The sequence below is a fragment of the Erigeron canadensis genome, chromosome 2 (genome assembly GCF_010389155.1).
Source record: "Erigeron canadensis isolate Cc75 chromosome 2, C_canadensis_v1, whole genome shotgun sequence".
In the NCBI taxonomy this organism is placed as follows: domain Eukaryota; kingdom Viridiplantae; phylum Streptophyta; class Magnoliopsida; order Asterales; family Asteraceae; genus Erigeron; species Erigeron canadensis.
The window spans coordinates 31087619-31109014 of record NC_057762.1 but is presented as its reverse complement, the minus strand read 5'-3'; the positions used below and the strand labels follow the sequence as shown (position 1 = coordinate 31109014).

The 21396-nt window shown below is 33.9% G+C and overlaps 2 protein-coding genes across 2 annotated transcripts; both read left to right on the top strand.

Annotated features, from left to right (window-relative positions):
- Positions 1-979: 979 nt before the first annotated feature.
- LOC122588073 (putative metallophosphoesterase At3g03305) lies at positions 980-7216 on the top strand. The gene is made up of 5 exons (XM_043760216.1): positions 980-1143; positions 1676-1869; positions 2622-2863; positions 3232-4755; positions 6459-7216. Exons 1-5 carry the CDS (start codon positions 980-982, stop codon positions 6573-6575), a joined length of 2241 nt encoding a protein of 746 aa, XP_043616151.1. The 3' UTR covers positions 6576-7216.
- A 5155-nt stretch (positions 7217-12371) lies between these two features.
- On the top strand, positions 12372-21193 carry LOC122587188 (probable E3 ubiquitin-protein ligase ARI8). Its single transcript, XM_043759289.1, has 15 exons — positions 12372-12615; positions 13980-14104; positions 15655-15757; positions 16062-16152; positions 16311-16483; positions 16729-16833; positions 17214-17302; positions 18191-18298; positions 18852-18942; positions 19024-19113; positions 19256-19303; positions 19888-19959; positions 20067-20166; positions 20250-20376; positions 20558-21193. Exons 1-15 carry the CDS (start codon positions 12457-12459, stop codon positions 20832-20834), a joined length of 1758 nt encoding a protein of 585 aa, XP_043615224.1. The 5' UTR covers positions 12372-12456; the 3' UTR covers positions 20835-21193.
- The last annotated feature ends 203 nt before the right edge of the window (positions 21194-21396 follow it).

Sequence of the window (21396 nt, the reverse complement as noted above, 5' to 3'; positions counted from 1 at the left end):
TTAAAACTACAATCTACAATGCGTTTGGCGAGAGAAATAGAGCCAATATACGAATGGGATTAGAATAAACGAAAATACTAAGTTAAAAGGCCACACATAGGGTTTACGCGGTTTAGTGTTTACCCCGTAAGCCACATCCAAGAATTATGGGAGAGGTAAGTTCAAGTATCGAGAGGACAATAGGTGATGTGATCTACAGCCAAAATATAGAATCAGACTTTATTATTATACATGTTGGGGCTGTTTGGCAAGGGGTTTTGAGGGGTTTTTAGGTGCTTAAACCTCTAGTTTTTGAAATGCGTTGTTTAGGTATAATTTTGAAAAATAAAGTCCTAAAATGCTCCTAAAAGCCTTTAAAGAATTTTGAAATAAAAAGGTAAGAGTTGACGAAATGTCCTAGTTCATAGTCCCAACTCCAATACCTAGCCATAGTCCAACTTAAAGTTTTTTTTTTTTTTTACTTCTATACTCATTATCAACCGGGGATGACGATCATTGAAGTTATTACGTGGTACATGATGTTGTTAGCGTCATAATATAAGTTTGGACACCCGTACAAAGTTCAATATATTTGAAGCCAACATAATCATTTTAGGGGTACATCAATGATATGTGATACAGTATAAGCGGGTGTGTCCATATCCTTTCTCTCTCTCTCTCTCTCTCTCTCTCTCTCTCTGTATATATATATATATATCCTCTCTCTAACGGTAACAAATTTCCAGATCTAAGATCTGAATCTGTGATCCGGAGAGTGGGATCAAGATCCGGTTAAGGCTTCCACTACAGTGGATCTAACCCTATTTTCACTTTTGGGCCGAATGTCTCTTCCACTCCAGTGGAGCTGGAAGCAGAATCTCTACATTTTAATAGGGGTAAGGTCTGTCAACAACATATCTCTCCCGTACCCCGACAAAATATCGTTGTCGTTGTTGTCATCAATGATATGTAACGATTGTTGTAATATCTTTTAAAAAGTATGATTGAATCTAATGTAAAAGTCAATCCTGATATGAGAACTTATCTTGTGAAGCCCTCTAAAATCAAGCTTGTCAACGACGACACTGATAATGCCTCGAGTTTTATTTTCAGCAATATGTTTCGCCATAATATTTTAGCTAATTTGAAAGCTAATGAAGTCTTGCAAGTTTATTGTCCTATATCTATAGGTCCATACTACTTATTGAAAAAATATTCTTTTTTATTGAAATTTACATGAAGGAACATGTTTAGAATGTTCTCTTCGCACCTATTAAAATATCATATGTAAAAAATGATTCGAGTTTCATCGTGATATATTAATACATCAAATAATCCTAAAACTACCCCAATGTCAAAAATTAAACCTTGGTCTCTACCCCAACTCCCAAATAGGCAAAAGCCTCTATTAAATGGGCTAACCCAACATTGGCGACATTTTTCTTTAAATTAATTACTTTTATTACTGTAATTAGTACGTCGACGTGGTAAGGCACCAATCCCACATCTTCAAACGGATCCAATTAAACACCACGCAAAACATTTCACCTGACCCGATTGTTAACATCTTCCTTCAGCAGCAGCAAGTGAATCAAAGAAAAAACCTTTAGAAATCCCAGAATTAACTTTAAAAAATGCATATCAAACCCACAGTTCTATTAATCCTTTCGTTATTATTATTATTAATATGTCACAGTTGTAACTGTAACATACAGAATACAAACACTATAAAAATAAAAAGTGAAAACGAAGTCGTTTGGATCGTTCAACTATCTGATCTTCATTTTAGTGTTCATCATCCTGAACGTGCTTTTGAATTCCAAAAATATGTTACTTCTGCTCTTTCATTCATCAATCCTTCACTTGTTCTCATTACCGGCGATCTCACCGGTATATATATATATATTTTATATATATATTATATTATATACAAATATACTTTCAATTTTTTTCTAAATTTTATTTAATTTACAGCTTATATTATTTCGAACTACTTATTGAAAAAGGTTAAGTGCAAGGAAATGTAGTCAACTTGTCACATTTTGTTATTGTGTGCATATGACTTTCAAACCGTGTTTTGTATGTATCGAACTTTTAATTTATTGCTGACATGACATGTTTAGCGGTTTACAAGTTATAACAGGCAATTAGATACATACACTAGAAATGAATTGAAAGTTTGTTACGTACATTAGGCGGTTTGAAAGATGGATACACACAACAGCAAAACGTAACGAGTTGAATACCTTTTTGTACATTTAACCATAGTTGCCTTTCATTTAGCTGAAGCGACGACCATATAAGCTGTCATTGTTTGACCTCGTCAAAACCTACTTCACGTAAGAAGTTGGATGAATATGATAGCTATAAAAATTGAAATTTTGATACATGGAATAGATGGTTTGATACACATAACAACAAAAAATTACGTCCTGGAAAAGATTCAGGAGAAAGCATCTTTATGATTTAGCACATTGCTTTCATTTGATGCATACATACTAACGCGATATGCAGACCCGCATCTTTACGGGGCTTAGTAAAAATTACAGTCAATTAGTTAAATTTAGGTATAGGTAGTTATTTCTTAATCTTGCATTATCACTGTAAAACATTTGAAGCTAATCATTTGTATAATTCTCCAGATGGTAAAAGTAAGGATCATTTGATAATGAAGCAGAATGAAGATGAGTGGATTGAATATCAAAAAACGATGGAAAATGTTATAACGATGAGTGGTCTTGATAAGAACATTTTTTATGATCTTAGGGGAAACCATGATAATTTTGGTGTACCCACCGTAAGTGGCCCATACGATTATTTTTCAAATTACAGCATCACGGGACAATTGGGAAGAAGTCAATCTGTTAATAGTGTTACTCTGCAGGTTCGTTATTCTGTCATGATCTGATTATACTATGCACTACTTCTACATTCTCCTTTCATAGGAGATATCAAGAAGATAAAATTTGACTGAAAATAGTCCTAATAAGTAATAATTTACCTGTTATCCAGTCTGAATGGCCCATCCATACTGCCTCCTTGTGTCTCAGCTTTTACGAAGTCTTCAGTTGTGTAAACTTTGGTTTTACTGATTAATGGTTACTTTGATCTTCTCATTAGTCATTACAATTCACAAGTAACTATTTTGAATTATCTATAGTTTTTGTGTTTAGCTAGTACCTAAAAAGTCCAGTAGCATTCATATCTGTTGATCGATTAAGAACTCATCGTGCATATGTGTTCATTACTCAGACTAGCAACCGGAATCTTCTATTCGTTTCCTTCGACAGCACGATGTCTACTGGTTTGCGCGGTCCTACAAATCTTTTTGGGCATCCCACTGATCAATTGTTGACTGAAATAAACTCTCATTTCTCACAATGGGACGCCACCTCTGCAAAACCACTAACCAAGATTGCATTTGGCCATTTTCCACTTTCATTTTCCGCACCTTCAAAATCCAAAAAAACTCTAAAAGAGATTTTTTTGAAAAACTCAGTAACTGCCTACCTTTGTGGACACCTTCATGTAAAGTTCGGTAAGAATTTGAAACGGCACCATGAAATGGGCTCTCACGAGCTTTTCCAACTCAATGTACATCAAAAGGGTTCACCAAGTAGTACAAGTTGTCCAAATGGAGGTCAAATAGTCAATGAATTTTGGGAGTTGGAAATGGGTGATTGGAGGAAAAATCGAGCCATGAGGATTATGGCCATCGATAAAGGTCGAGTCTCATTTGTTGACACCGATTTTAAGATGGGAGCTAAAGAAATCTTGATATTGCCAACATATCCTTTGGATTCCCGTTATATGTCAACAACTGTTTTAAACAAATATAAATGTGAATCAATGGAGGATGTGTCCCATATCCGAGCCCTTGTTTTCTCTTCGACAAAAATTGCATCAGTCAAAGTGAAAGTATATGACTCGAGCCATGGAGATCTTCTTATGGTTCTGGAAGCATCCATGAGTAAAAGTGAAGATCTATATACTGTCCCATGGAACTTTAAATCCTTTATGGATCCATCTCCCAATAGATATTGGCTTAAAATTGAGGCAATTGATATCAATGATGAAATGAGTTCGACTGAATTGATGCCTTTTTCCTTAAACGGTCTACGTACTGATCTTTCATGGACATGGAAAGAATTTTTTATCATGGGATGTCAATGGGCAGAATTATACTACCCGATATTCTGGTCATTCTATTTTGTTATGTTCATTCTTCTTATTCTACCAAAAGCAGTCACTTTGTTGTGGAGGAAGCAGTACACTTACAAGTTTTTTAAGGCGAATAAAGGCATCTTAAATGGTTTGACATGGATATTTGCTGAGGTGGACAGCATCGCCCTTTTGTGGAAGATGATGATAGCGTATTTGCTTTACCTTCTATTGTGTCCATGGCTTCTAGGTCAAGTTTTCACTGAAGGTGGTGATAGAGGATACATGACATATAAAGGGTGGGTGGTGAACTTTAATGATTTAAGAAAATTGGAGTTCATTGGAATCCCAGATGTAATGATTGTTGTTATTCCTCATCTTTATTTTGTGGTATTGCCGGCGGTTTTAATAATTGGAGCAGTGGCGGCTGAGAGAGCAGTGTATCAGGAGCATGTTTGCTCACTCTCCGGAAAGAAAAAAGATGATATTGGTGTATATGATGGAAGATTGAACTCAAGTAATTACATAAGTGACCGCATTTTAAAGCAGTTGGGTAAATGGGCTCGGGCTATACTTGTAGTTTTCTCCCTGGCGGTTTGTTGGAAGCATTTTAAGGTAAGCATCATTTGATGGTTTGTGCACAAATAGCTATTTCCGAAATCAAAATATTACAAAGAAGGGCTAGCTGCAATTTTTTTCATGAAACATGTCGAGTCAGGAAGTATATTTGCCCAGTCATTGGGGCAGCACCTTTCGACCCAATTACCTATGAGCGGTTAAGCTGGGTTATGGTTTATTCTAGACTGATCAAATGGCTCATATATAAAAATAGGTAAAAGGGAAACGTTAAAAGAAGTTGAAACTTGAAACTCACTAAATGTGTTACATCATCCTACATATTTTTTTAAATCAGATTATTGTAATAACATGGTAATTTAATCGTTTTCGTCACATAAGATCTTTATGTGGAAAGTGGAAAAAAAAGTGTCTGGGTACTAAAAACAACTTGTTATCTCCTGTTATCCAGCCCGTCATGGATAGTTTCATAGATCTTATCAAGGTAGCTTTTTACAAGTTTAACTGTATGTCCATGAATAAACTAAAGCTGGAACCCTTATATCCAATTACTTGAGATATATGTACGCTTACCTTTCTACAATGTTCATTTCATCATACAGTTGCACTGTTAGAAACTGGCTAAACTTAAAATCCCATCATGCCCTGATGAACCTGTAACAAACAATTTAGAATCTTTCTAAAACTAACTTCCCATCCCCTAACCGACCTGTAACAGTTTCTGTTTCTCGATATTCAAAGTAAGTTGGGTATTTCCTTTCTTCTAGGGTTTCCATGTTAAACTTACCTATTTGCTTATAATCACTTGGTTCTTGATCTTACTCTATGGTGTACTTATCGACAGATATTTTTAGATATCTGACAAACAGCGGAACAATTTAAGCAAATATCAATAAATTTATCTATGTTGATGTCCCATTCTTGTAGATATTGTTTAGTGGATGACTTTTGCTTTCAGTCAACCATGCTACTCTGATCCATTAGCTGGGTCTCCTTTGACATTGTGTAAATTGAAGTTAACAAAACATCAGTTATTATTTGTTCTTCTATGTTTGTAACATGATTTTAGCAGGTAGAACATACATATAATGTCTGTTAATCTAATATGTTAGAGGTGGCAAGATGGGTGGGTTGAATAATGAGTCATAATGGGTTGGGTTGAGTTGACCCAGTAACACTTTGTCCTTTCTATAAAAATTTCCTATAATGCTGAATGCATTAATTAAATGATTACCAAGAAGAAAAATAGTAATCTGAATCTGAGTAGATGATTTAGGAGATTCTATGCCTTTTTTTGATAAAGAGGAAAACTTACGTTGGCAAATATTATATCATATGATAAGCATTACAATTATAAGGTTGTGAAAAACCACATAAAGACATGGCTAACAAAAGTTAAGTGCATCCACATGACAATATACGACATCCCTTTGCCCCCAAGACCAATACAACGTATATATAGACTTTTAGAGTGTTCCAACCCCTTTGACCTGTTTGGCCCGTTCTCCTTTGACCGGAAGTTTTGCTATCTAACATTTATGAGATGGAACGAATTTACTTTCATTTTATTTATGTTTGGTATAAGAATTTGAACTACTGTACAGTTTTACCAAAAGAACGGTCTTCTTGTTTCCATGAATACTCTGAGCTTCCTTTAAGTTACTTATTTTTTACTTTGATGACCATCTTTATGTTGATGTTAAGCTTATGCGTTCTTGCAATTTTTTGTTTTATTAATGCAGAACTGTTGGGCACTCATGAAAGCTTATGAGATGAACCCGTTGGTGCATTTTCCATTTTATAGTTTCTCGGTCCCATTTTTATTGGCCTATGTCTTCTACAAGACAAAAAGGCTATGATACCCTGTGCTTCTTATCCCTCAACCTCGACGGGAGCGAGGGATATCAAACCTCTCTCCTCTACACACGATCGGCTGGATTCAGGACCGTAAGGTATTAATGAGCCAACCGTATCCAGCTTTTTGAAAGATCAAAAGGTTGTGGCATTTAATCATTTATACAGGATCCGTCAGTGAATAGAATTTGTAGATGAAGGTGCGTCTTTGTTGAAGCAGTAGAGACACATATAGTAAGAATTTTGCATTAACACCTTGATCAATGAGTTTCATGTTAATATATGACAATTCTCATCAGAAGTTGTTGTACTGGTAAAAGTTTGCAGAAAACAATGTTCAAATTAGCTATAATTTCTCCAAAAGAATCCCTTTCGTGAAGAACTTGATTAATTTGTTCTCCCAATGTCTTGTAAAGCACATGTAGTTTTTTTCATATCTATCTTGATCTTAGTGTATCCTTGGATTGAGTAAATCAAATAACAGAGACTCTTATCTAAGTCAGTACTAGGAGCATTCATGTACATGTAGGTCCGTCTTGACTTGTATCACTCATAGATTCGTTAAGTTATGTTGACATGAAACAAGCATTCGAATATGCATGTGTATGTTTCTATGTGCATATAAACACTTGATACATTTGGTCTATATTAAGTATGTTTGAATATATTTTGTGACTTCAAGTGATCATTGAAGCCTATTTAGGTATGTGCAAGTCCGTTTAGGTAGCATGGAAGCATTGAAGAACAATTAGGTTCGTTTTAGGTGCACATATTATATATGTGTGTGTGTATTCATAAATGTTTCAGGCATATTTAGGTACATAAAATACACTATTGCAATATAGTACTGCATAAATGAAAGCAATTAAAAGTAACATTAATAAAACAATAGGTTAAAATGACAGGTGATTGTAATATTACCATCACGGGCTCACGGCACCATCAGTGAAAAAATATAATCATATATAATGGTAAGTGTATTGATGTCATCACTAGATAAATTTTTTAGGTGATCATGTAGAAAGTCTATAAAACAATTACAAGGATGCCCCAGATAAGCTGCCGGCTTCTGCATGCATACATCCGAGTTTCTCACCTTTTCGATAACTTAAACAAGAAACTTTCGTACATGTATCATCTAATAGGAACAATCTGTAAACAGATGCTATAGGAAATCTGGACTATGGAACTTTCAACGAGTTTTTGTGTCATTGTGTTAACATTTGGAGCTGGAATGCCACTTAAGTAAACATAAGGGGGTTTGTTAATTATGGTTTCATAGACTTTTTGAATGCTTTAGGAACATCCAAGTGTCCATGAAGTAAGGTTTTCGGGAGGGCCTGCGTAAAGAAATTTTCAAGGTTATTATATTATTTTTTTTGAAACATTCCATTGGTGACATCACCATATAATGGTGAAGTCTTACCCATACCCTAGACATCAAGATGTTGATCATGGAGAAAAAATCTCAAAGACTTGTCACTTTTAAAGATCGAACTTAAGACCTTAGGTAAAACCTGTGATGCCTCTAACCGGTTGTACTAGTCATCATTGACATTATTATAATGTCCTTCGGATTAAATTGAGGTGCATTATTTATGTTACTGTTTGTGTTTTTTTTATTAAGTAATGATATATATATATATATATATAAACTGGTAATCTAAAAGAAATGATATAGCTACACCAAAAAAGTTAGAATTCTACAATAATACATGAATCATTAAGTTGTATTCTATGTATTAAAATTAAAACTTTTGTTGTAGATAGCTAATTTCTGTTGTATGAATATCACTCCCCAACTTTAAAACATAAATCAAAATTTTAGCACAACAATAACATGACTCAATCCCTACGTGTAAGTATGGAGCTGATATAAAAAAATTTAATGTTGATATATAATATCTACTTACGCTTTTATTATTATTATTAAACTTAAATTCTTGATTCACCGTATTTCAACATCAATTATTTTTATGTATGTTTAGAGTCTATCAAATTAATCATATTTATTAGTTACATGTTTTTAAAGTAATAGTCATGGAACTACATTTCATTAAGCAACATGCATAATTGATTCAACTATTGATATTTGATACATAGATTTCGCTTGTTTTATTTATCCAACTTTAACCTTTGGTCTTATCATGTATCTTAATCTTCTTTGATGCTCGCGCAATACAGCGGCGGTAATGGCAACGGTGATAATATGATTATTGACGTCAAAGTAATTTCATTGCGGTCGTAGATGTGATAAATTATTACGTGGGATATGAAGGGGGGGAGGGAGTCGAATTTTGAGTTAGTGTTTTTGCTATGTGGTTCTGCGTGAGGGAGAGATAAAAGTGAATTTTTTTAAAGGCATTTTAGTCACAGTTCATAAAATAAAAATAAGGATGTATTAAGATGGAGAGTAAATGGTCATTTAAGGTTCTTAAAATTAAAGAGAAGGAATGGGAGTTTGTTTTATAAAGGAATATAGATATTTACGCTTATAATATATATATATATATATATATATATCACTTTTGTATTTTTTATATTAAAGAAACATATAATATTTAGATGTTAGTGAATTTTCACATCATGTGCACCAGAAAACCAAAGCTTCAATTAAGTATGTTTTATTCAATTACAGAAAAAAAAATTGATATTATACCAACAAATAATATTTCATAGCATCGGCAAGAAATGAGCGTTTAGTTGTTAAATTTGCCTTGAGTTCTACCGAGTCATGAGGTAGTGGTTAATTTTGCAGATGATGACGACTATTTATGATGAAGGTATTTTTTCTTCACCATCTTTTTATTAGAAAATATAATTTTAATAAGTCGTTCAAATTTACACATCATTTTATATAACTGGTTCCAACAAAAAATATATCATCTTAAAAAATGGTAAAAATTCCTCTTCTTTTATATATCCAAAATTTTAAAAGTTATAAGTAGTAAAAGTATATAACTAGATATTATATTATATTTATTTGAAATTACTATATCAATTAATATATTGATTTTCATGATTTATACCCATATATAACAATAAATGATCTTTTCTTTCTTTATATTACAATCAACACAATTAAAACAGACTAACATTTAACGTTGATGGTTGACAAAGCTAGACGTCATCGCATTAGGCGTATACTCGGTGGAAACTTTGACTCAGATCTTCGAGATCAAACCAAAAGTTTTGTGTGATTACTTTCAAATTGTACCAACTTATTAATAAATAGAGTGGTATACGTCACCAATACACTTTGGGCTCTCATGTAAAGCTGAGAGACACGAATAGGCACTCACCGTCTATTTTCATTGTTTAACTCTTTAACAACAAGAAAACCATTCTTTAACTCATTGACAACATAAAAAACCAAAAGCTCATATCCAATAAATGGAAAGACAAAGTCTTTTTGGTGACCTCATACAAAATTAAAGGTCTTGCATTCAGTATTTCATTTCGTGTCTTACTTCGTTCGTGATTCGATATTTTAGTGTCTAAGGTGTTAAGGAACACCATCAATCCATTTGAAAGTTGGTGGTTAAACTCTATTGCAGTGACAATAATGTAGGGGAGGTTATGCGGAAATATAGTTTGACGATGCAATGATAAAAACTTCACACCTTCCGTTCTTCATACTTTTTTCAATATGAAAAAAATGCAAAGGAAAAAATAGTTTTACTCAAAACTCCAACTATGACATCTCTTAACAGGGGAGGCCTAGGACAAAAAAAAAAAAGGGAGGGGGGGGGGGAGAACTTTGGACAAGTCACATGTTTGAAGTAGGCACAAATTTGTTAATTTTTTTTCCACATATATTGCATATGTATAAGTATAATGTGTTATATATATATATAAGATAAATTGAATCCAGGTATTAATTTGAGTCCAAATGGTCCATTGATTATCTTCTCTCTCCTCGAATCCAAACCACCTCCTCCCACCACCACCATCATCTCCGACCACTACCATGATCTTCCGACGATGGCGACCACCGCCACCACGACCTTTACACATGTGTAAATTATACAGCCACCGTCATCTCTGACCACCACCATAATCTTACGGCGACCACCGCCACCACGACTTACGCGTGTAAGTTACATGGACTATTTGGACTCAAATTAAGACTTGGACTCAATTTATCACACCATATATATATATATATGGTTCCAGTAACTAGTTAATGACTGAATTATAAATATTTTGATTTTGTTATCGTTATGGAATCTTATTTATTAAAAAAAACTGTTTATATATCTGAATTCATTTGTCTTACACTCTGATTGGACATTTGAATTCTCAGAATCTCATTTATTAAAAAAACTGTTTATATATATGAATTCATTTTTCTTACACTTTGACTGGACATTTGAATTCTCAGACCCTTAACTCTTACTTCACACCTTGAAACACACCAATTCTTATACGATTAAAACTTTTTTCATGTGGGTTAAAAAAACCTAAATCATTTAGGTAAAAAGATATGGTCATTTCTCAATATATCACCTTTTTGTAAAAAGATTATAACATTTTGGTTATCTATATATATATACATATATATGTTCTAGTTAAAATAAAACAACTATTAAAGTAAAACAAATAAAACAATAAGTTTCTCTTTACTGAAAATCACTGTGCATTAATATATATTTGTGCTTTATGAATATTCGTGCATCAAATTTATTATGATCTAAAGGTCAAGATCTTGTCTTATTTGTTTTACCTTAATACTTGTTTTACAATAACCAACCTCTCTATATCTATACTATATTTTTATATTACGAGAGATAGTGCCCGTGCGTTGCGACGGTGAGATGGTGGGGTGATAGGTCATAGAGTGTGATAGCCAAATGCTTTAACGGTACGGGCTCTGCCCTCGGATTTAAAAATTCATCGAAAGTATATCGAATGAGATCTTTAATGAAAGAGCGTGAAGTTTTAAGAACACCTATATATTTTTTATAATTTATCGATATATGGTTTTTGAGATAAGTTTTTTTAAATGAATTAGAGGAATAAAATGATTTATGGAAAAGAGAGGGAAAAAATGAGTGGTTGAGATTTGAGGAGAGAAAAAAATGAGTACTTGAGATTCAAGGTTATTATATGTATATTAGGTAGAGGTGTTTAAATTAGTGAATAAGAAATAAAGGTATTTTGGGTAGTTCAAATCACCTTTTTTTAAAAAAAATGCAAAATGCTTTATAAGATAGTATTAGATAAAACAAATAACATTTTCAACTTTTAACTTTCAACATTCAACCACTATCAAAAATTCAAAACCACATTAAATCAATAATATACACAACTCGCTGTCGTCGGCGCCGCCACCACCAATCGCCGCTTTCGTTACCGCCGCCACCACCGTCACCATCGCGCGCCACCACCATCTATCAACGCCATCAACCATCAGCGTCCCCACCACCGCCGCATTGTACGTTACCGTTCTGTTAATTTAGAAAAGAAAAACTCGAGGGGTATACATGAACTCCGTGAAATGTATATTTATGAAGTGTCCACACAATACATTTCTTCCATCATCCACCGAATATATTAAATTTAAAAAATTAAAAGAAAACTAAAAAAACAATATACTGTGCGAAAAAGCATTATATATATATTCTTTTCCCTTTCCCCTGTCTCTGACAATCATCGGAATCTCCGGCTAATTTAACTTTTAAGTTATCACCGTTTGCCCCAAACACACACATACACACACATATACTGTGTGTAATTAATCCAATTAAGTTATCTCACCTATTTTTATATGATTTGAATAATTCTTTTAATTTAATTAGGTTAATTTGTATAATTATTATTAGGTTTAAAATTAGGGTTTGTAGATTGTGTGTGTTGTAATTATAATAATAATAATAAATAAAAATGGATTCAGAAGATGATATGCATGATGCGGAATCGGTTGATGATGATTTCTATAGCGGTGAGACGGTGATGGATTCCGATGACGGTGATGCACCTGATTACGAGTTTATCGATAACGATTCCGATGATTCCGACGATTTCGCATCGCATCGCCATCAGGTGGTTGTTCATTTTGTGGTTTTTTTATTATGATACATATGTGATATGATGATATAATTTGTGTTATTTGAATGAAATGAATTAGGAAATGGGAAATGGGAAATAGGAGTTTGCTAGATGTTATTACATGTATACGTAGGTTATCGTTTAGCGACTTTTTTAGGCATTTTTAATAAGTTATTAGTGATATGATTCGTATATTAGGGGATGGGGGTTTTGGTGTGTGTGGATGTAGTGATGTTATATTCTAGAATCTAGAGTTTCGTAACGACGGTGTACAGTCGTAAACTACTATAGTAAACATTGTTGAAAGTAACAGTTGGTAATTAGACGAATTTAATGATTATAGTTCATATGATCACGCGAAGTTTAGTCTAGTTATGGAGATTGAGTTGAAGAGGAAGTTGATCTATAGTTAAAATTGTTGGGGGGCTGGATGGCTGGGAACCATCTTAGCGGGTGGCTAAATAGGTTTAGATTAGTTTTCACGTGATGGGCTTGAGGTCAAATGCCGTGGTCTGGCGGGGGTTGCTGGAAAATCAATCTTTCTGTATCTATATCTATATCTATATCTATACTCCTATATCTATACTTCTATACTATATTATAAAAAGAATAACCCCCATGCTGAAAGTTACACGGGGAAAAATGTCCAAAATGCCCTTAATTATTATATTACACTATTATTCCTTTATCTTTTCAAAAATATCTACATTAACTCTTTACATCAATTACTTTTGCATCAATTATCTACACCCGTCGACGCCTCCTCTACCACAAACAGTCACCGTCACGAACACCGCAGCATCGGGCGGGTAACATGCTAGTTTACGGTAAATTGTTTTGGGTGGCCAGATATAGAAGTCTTAAATGTACCCTCAATATATTGAGTGATTTGGAAGAGGTGTAATTGGGAGTTCTAGAGAAAATGATATCTGAGAGAACACTTTGGGGTCAATACTGTATGTTCTTAACTGTAGGGGTGCTATATAAACTTTTATGTTCATGTTAACATGTGTTTAAACATGAATTAAAATTTATGTTTTAACAAAAATACATGCTTTATTGTCAGTATTTTTTCTTCCTAGTTAGAAATCTGATTTTTTGTATTTTTAAATCTATATGCTTATTTTTTGGTTTCAAAATCTTAAAGATGTATTTGCTTATGAATTGTCTATACGGGTGCTTCTTACTGAGTGCTGAAGGTGAAATTTAGCGGTGTTACGCTTTTAGTCGCTTACTATTTGTTTGCCTCACATGATTGTCAAATGAACTTACATAGACTACACCAGCTCTGTCACATATGTATTAGTTGTATTTGTATCAGATTAAGACTTCAATTTTTTGCTCCTTTCTTTTTTCAGCAAAACTATATCATCTTGAATGAAGCCGATATCCGTCTGCGCCAAGAGGATGATATCAATAAGATATCATCTATACTTTCTATTTCAAAGAACGCAGCTGCCATATTGCTCCGCCATTATAACTGGTAATTTATTGTTTCTATGTCTCTATTGTATCCATGCACTTCAGGTAATCTAACACAAAACACAAAAATTGTTGCATGCCCAATATTTGTCAACTACTTAAAATTGTAAAATCAAGATGATGTTTAGCTTCAATATATAGGCTTAAACTTCTATGAGTGTTAACTAAAAGCTCCAGATTTTCACTTAGATTGTAGTGATCTTAAAATATACCACATTATCCTGAAATGTAGAACAATAAAACAATTTCGATGTCTTCTAATGTATTTGCATCTATGTTTATGAAAATTAATTAACATTGAAATTTAAAGCTCTTGCTACCATTTGTGTGCTAATCTATCAAAATATTTGATCGGTAAAAACTATCACAAGCTGTTGAAGTTTAGACCTATTCTTTTTCTTTTCCTCTTCTTCTTCTTCTTCTTTCTTTTTTTTTTTTTTTTATAATTTAAGAGCTTTATTTGTTTTGATGGACATGGAGGTGGAAACTCAATTTTATTAGTTTGATTCACAGAATTCAAGTTTTTTTACGAAAAATAACTTTTCGATAATGAACAAATTTCAATCGACATTATTGACTTATTGTCCTAACAAATAGCTTGAATACTAAGGTGGAACCTGTCACTTTAAAAGTCCACTCTTACATCATGTACTAGAAGCCTTGGGGTTTTGCGTTGTAACTTGTTAATACTTATTTCAATGGGTAAGTTAATTCTTCAATCGTGACTAGTGGGCCAGTACCGTATTCATGCTTGATCATTTTTACATTGTTTAAGCCATATCTGATGTTGCCATCTTTTTATGACATGAAACTTATCCTAGCAACAGTTTTGAATGGTTTATATATATCAGTCTAGCAGTATGTATGGTCCATCAAGAGATTAACTGAACAACTATGAAGTGTTCATGTGTAGAAACCATCTTACTGAAAAGATTCTTAATAAGTGGTGAACCACTGGTGGCTCATCAAGCACAAAAACCATAATAAAGTCAGATAGGACTTAGGTCATACAATACACACCTTACGGTAGTGTATTACTACACCTTTTATTTTTGTGGTAAGTTGCCAGATATGGTTCAAGTTTATAGGCAGGGCCCACCAATTGTAGTTGGCTTCAGTGTGGTAATCATTTGCATTTGCTCTGTAATATTAGGTCTTTTGATTATGTTTATATAAGGCCAAATACAAAGTTTAGGTGATTCTAGAGTCACAGAAATATAGCTTTTCTATGTTCGGTATATCAATTATCTAAATATTGTAAAAAAATGCACACATTTCTTTGTGGATGAACCCAAACCGGTCTGACCTGTTTCAGCGTGCACTAGAATTGTCCGTGCTGACCTGTTGTCCATCCTACCCATATTGCCACATGTACATGGAGGTGTGTGTAGGTGCCACGTATTTTATTGGCTTTTCTTTTCTACTCTTGCCAAACCATGAAGCAGACTGTTACGTAGTCATTTTTTTTGTTGAACTCAATCTTCTAGGTGGTAACAGGATGCCGTCTCAATCTCAATCTGCTGAATGAATTTCAATATTTTGAACCTACAGGAGTGTTAGCAAAGTGAATGATGAGTGGTTTGCGGATGAAGAAAAGGTTCGCAGGCTTGTTGGTTTATTGGAGGAGCCACGTGCACTACCCAATGCTAAAGAGGTAACTGTAGTACCTTACATGATTTGATATGTCGGATTTGGTAACTGAAAATAATGAGTTTGGGTCAAATAAGTAACTTATTTGTATGGGTTGAAAAAAATCGAGCTGGGATGACTGGAAAATTTTTCCAAAATATTTTTGAGTGCTTGCCTCTTAAATATGATTGCAAAACTTTTGCATGTGAAAAATAATCGATATGTTAATAATACGATGAGCAAGGTTGAACTATCACATAGTCGTACTTTGGACAACTTTCACCCCATACCGTCTTAATGGCTTCTAATAACTGACACACTTTTGGCAGTTGACATGTGGGATCTGCTTTGAAGTCTATCGTGGTGACATTATGCGTTCTGCTGCTTGTCGCCATCCTTTTTGTGTGACTTGTTGGCAAGGTTTGTGGTGACAAACTAGTTTCTTAGATTACACTCTGTCACTCTGACAAATGATTGTATATGCTCAGAAGTTAACAACTGCAGTTCTGCTTTTTTAAACACTATCTGTACTTGGTTAAGTAAGAATTATGGATTTATTTTTTAATCAACATGTGCAGGATACATAAGTACTGCCATCAATGATGGTCCAGGGTGCTTAATGCTCCGATGTCCTGATCCATCTTGTGGTGCAGCCGTTGGTCAAGACATGATTATTTCCTTGGCCCCACATGATGATCGAGAGAAGTATCGCCGTTACTTTCTTAGATCCTTTGTAGAAGACAATAGAAAGGTAATTATGTGAATTTCGTTAGTTTTTCTTTCTTTTTTTGCTGTCAAAAACTGGTTCTATTATATTTGATTCGCTGATTCTGATTAATCCAATATCACAGAATCACTCTCCAAATACACATTAAAACACCCACTATACATTGTCTAGTGGTCAATGTCAAGCCTAGCACTGTTGTTATATAAGTTCATCACATGTCATATCATTCACCAAATTATGCTTTTACCAGATATCTTTCTGTTTTTTAGACAAAATGGTGTCCTGCTCCTGGTTGCGACTATGCTGTGGACTTCATTGTTGGTGGTGGAACCTTTGATGTTACCTGCCGCTGCTCATACAGCTTTTGCTGGAATGTGCGTCTGACTTCTTATACACTTTATACTGTTCATTGGAGGGCAAAATGGGTGGCATATCCGGTTGGATGAGGGGTCGATATGGGTATTTTTGGATGGGTCGAAACGTTTTTGGCCTGAAGCATGTTTTGTTGATTTTTTCTATAATTAATGTTATGTTAAATATAATTACAAAACTAAATATGTTCAATGTTACTCTTCGGACCATACATTTGACTGTTTTCTTACCTAATTTTATATTTTATTTTAACGTGTTTGAAATAATTATAACCCAAGTCGACCTTTTTTCATAAATGAGTGTGTCGAAGTTGCTGTCTCTATACCCCATTAATATTTTGTATACTGTGCTTACCAAGTTAGATGTTCATTACTATTGACAGTGTACAGAGGAAGCTCACAGGCCAGTTGATTGTGACACAGTCTCAAAATGGATTATGAAGAACAGTGCAGAGTCTGAAAACATGAATTGGTATCTATATAGTTGATTTTACCCTTTACTTATTGATCCATTTGAAAATTTGTGGAAAGCTAATGCAAATTAGTTTTGTGGACCTCCTCCAGGGCTATTTGTTATAATTATACCCTTCAATTGTAAAAATAAATATAAATCAACTCATTAGAAGTTTAATTTTGGTTAGGTAGGTTTTACTGTGTAAAACAGTTTCGAAGATTATATTTATATATCAAATGGTTAGCTAATCTATAGAATATAAAGATCCTTTGGGTAAAACATAAAGCTATATTTAAAACGTCATGGGAAAACGGTTTGCTAATGCAACTTGCATGCAACCTAATATTATGTAAACATAAAGCTTTATTTAATTATCTGTAACCCATATTCATATATCAAGTATTTTAGAACTGATCATATTATGTTTGAAACAAGAAAATTGGAATCTTGGTCATATCCATTAGTAAGAATCAGCTACCCTGCTAGTCTATAGAATATCCAGATTCTTTCTTTAGCTTACAACATTGATGTGGACAAGAACAAATGAGAAGATTTTTACATGTTTCTATTATATATCAAACTCTGCACATGACTTACCTATCAAAATAAGTCCAAGTGGCCCAAAAAAATTGGCGGTCTCAAAATATTGGGCCTGTGCTGTTGATCTACATACAGGTCCATATCCCGGCATGACTTTCCCCTTGGTAACTCAACTTGTAACATGTTTATGGAAAGCTGTATGTTACTTGTGAAAGTAAGGTGAATGCCAGGATAGGATTTTGGTATGCATGTATCATTGTCTTGTATGTTCCACAAACTGAAAAATTTAGTCAGGAATTCAGCTATCCAAATTTGAGATATGAAATAAGTATATTTCAATTTGTTGACCGTTGATTAAATTTTCAGGATATTGGCTAATTCAAAACCATGTCCCAAGTGCAAACGGCCAATTGAGAAGAACCAAGGATGTATGCATATTACATGTACACCACCTTGCAAGTTTGAGTTTTGCTGGTAAGTTTATTATCACTAAATGCAATGGTGGCAAGTTATTCTTACATGATGCAAATCTTCATTTTTGAATTTTCATTATGAATTAGGTTAATCATTATCTTTTCCACCCATCAACTTGGTTATGGTTTCATTAGGCCGAGCTTATCCTTTCTAATGGATCAAATGGGTAAAGTCAAAAGGTTTAGCTAAAAAGGTAGCAGTTTAGGCCTTTAGGGGGTCCAACAGGTTAAACATGTCGAAAGTTACCTTGCATGAATCTTCAGTTATAGCCTGTAATTTGCTTTAGTAAAAATTCTAGTTTATTAATGTTGTAAGTAATGTTTTTAAACACCTTTAACGCGCAATTTGTTACAATGATTGAACAACCCATACCCGGCCCCAGCACGATTGGGATCTATAGTTAAAAAGATTGAACTAGTTTTCTGAGTCAACCTAAATACGTCTGTTCCTACCCATTGGACACCTATTCTACCACCTATTAGTAATTAAGTATTATCTTCTCACCATGAAAACATATTTATAACTAAAGCCATGTGTCAAATGGATTTGTCAGGCTTTGCCTTGGTGCATGGTCTGATCATGGTGAAAGGACAGGAGGATTTTATGCATGCAATCGTTATGAAGCAGCAAAACAAGAGGGAGTGGTATGCTAATATAAAACTATTGTTGCAAGGTGTAATATATGCATATTGTTTGTAAATGCCTATCTTTTTTTATGCCTGCAGTATGATGACACAGAAAAGCGACGGGAGATGGCAAAAAACTCATTAGAAAGATACACTCATTACTATGAAAGATGGGCTACAAACCAATCGGTGAGCTTTAACCTCTTGGTCAAGATTGTATTTGGAATTCTGGATGTTAGCAGTTCCAATTTCAATTAAGAATCGATTATGTGATGAATAATATTAACACTTCCTGTTCACTAACTTTTTGTAACTGTTTGCTGCTTTGCAGTCTAGACAAAAGGCTTTGGCAGATCTTCAGCAGATGCAAAACGTACAAGTAAGTATATTTTATTTGTAAATTAGTTCTCTTCCGTCTTTTATATGCAGAAGTTGTTTTTTTTTTTTTTTTGAAGAACTTTTAAATTAAAGTAAAAGCTTACATACATAATATGTGGTTTTGATCTCTTAATGACAAATTAAAAGTGAAGAAATGTTATAATTATCTGAACTTGTTGATAGCTAGATTCTAAATGCTATCATGGTGGGTTACATCTAATGCATGGCTGGGCTGGTAATAGGTCAAAATGGGTTGCTTCATGTCTTGTTCCATTTTCTAGTGTATAGATAACTAGTGTATCAAATATGAATACCAGAATTATATTATTCCAGTTATAATCTAATCTATGAAAGAATTTTATTTTGGAGTTAAAGCAAGTTTTTGTTCCAGTTATAATATAATAGATGAAAGAACTTTTGCTTTAAAGCAAGTTTTTGTTTTGCTTTTCTGTTTGATCAGTTAGAGGTGAACGATAGTACGATTGACCCATGTTCACAAGTGGGTCAAAATGGCCATTTCTAGTTTTTTTGGATATCGTAATGTGTATCTGGTTTGTTAAAAAATACAGCTTCTTTTTCTTGTAGCTTGAGAAACTGAGTGACAAGCAGTGCCAGCCTGAATCACAGCTTAAGTTCATAACAGAAGCCTGGTTACAGGTAATTGTGTTTCCTTGTCTTTTTTCCTTCTTCTTTTATCTGTAACAACAAAATCTTCTGTTATTATATATTTCTGATTATGCATATCTTTTTCCTGGTTTTTGCAGATAGTTGAATGTAGACGAGTACTAAAGTGGACTTATGCTTATGGATATTATTTGCCAGAGCATGAGCATGCCAAGAGGCAGTTCTTTGAGTACTTGCAAGGTTTTCTTCACATTCCACAACTTATGAGCACCACTTTATAAAAATAGAATTATATTACTAAGAAAAATATGAGGTCTTTTCAGGTGAGGCAGAATCTGGGTTGGAACGACTTCATCAATGTGCGGAGAAGGAACTACAAATTCACCTGAATGCCGACGGTCCATCAAAGGAGTTCAATGAGTTTCGTATGAAACTGGCTGGGCTGACCAGGTCATTTCCCGCATAAACTATATCAAATTGAATATAGATTTGTCGGACTCCAACTTTTGCCATTCATATAAAATCTTTAAACTTATAAGAAAGGGTAATTGGGTATTAGTTTTGTAATGTTTTAGTCATTGCAGCATTTGGTTTTGACAAGTTTTTCTTTTTTCAACTTGTATGATTCTAGTGTGACCCGCAATTACTTTGAGAATCTAGTAAGGGCTCTAGAGAATGGTCTCTCTGATGTCGATGCCCATGGTGGAACCAGCCGAGCAAGTGGTTCACGAGGCTTAGGAGCTGGTAGTAGCAAGAGTCGAAATAGTAGGAGCAAAGGAACTGCAGCAACATCCAGATCAAGTGGTTCAAGAAACATAGATGATTCTGGACATTGGTCATGCGAATACTGTACATTTGCAAATGCCAAATCAGCCACCGTGTGCCAAATGTGTCAGCAACGCCGATAAGTTATATCCCAATCATCAAGGATTTTATGGCTCGTTAGATCTTGCAAATGGAAGAAGCAAAAAAAAAAAAGAGAGAGAGAAAACCCATAGAGATGAAGAAGAAAGAACTACATATCTTCTACTAGTGTTGTATGTATATATGTTGTATTTGTATTGTATTCTTGTTCATGTTTTTTAAAGGTTTCATGTATCTTAATATTAAAATTAGACAATTATACATTTAGTATGAGTCCGTCTACTTGTGCTTAAAATAGAAATTGTAAAACTGGCTTGTCGTTAAGTTGGGAAAGTTGACGATGGTGTATTGTTGGGAGTGTTTTTTAGTACATGGTTGTTGGCGAACACTTTCTTCTGTCAAATTAACCTGTCTTAATATGGGGTAATCCGTTTAGCCACATGTAATTAAGAATGCAAGTGCAAATTGTACTTTGGCATTTGTTGATCAGGAAATTTGGTAGTGGTGCATTTGATCGTTTCCATAGGCGCATTTCATTACCGGACTTGATGTATGGTTTTTTTTCCCCTTATTAATACAATGGTCAATTGCTTGATACATCTCTAC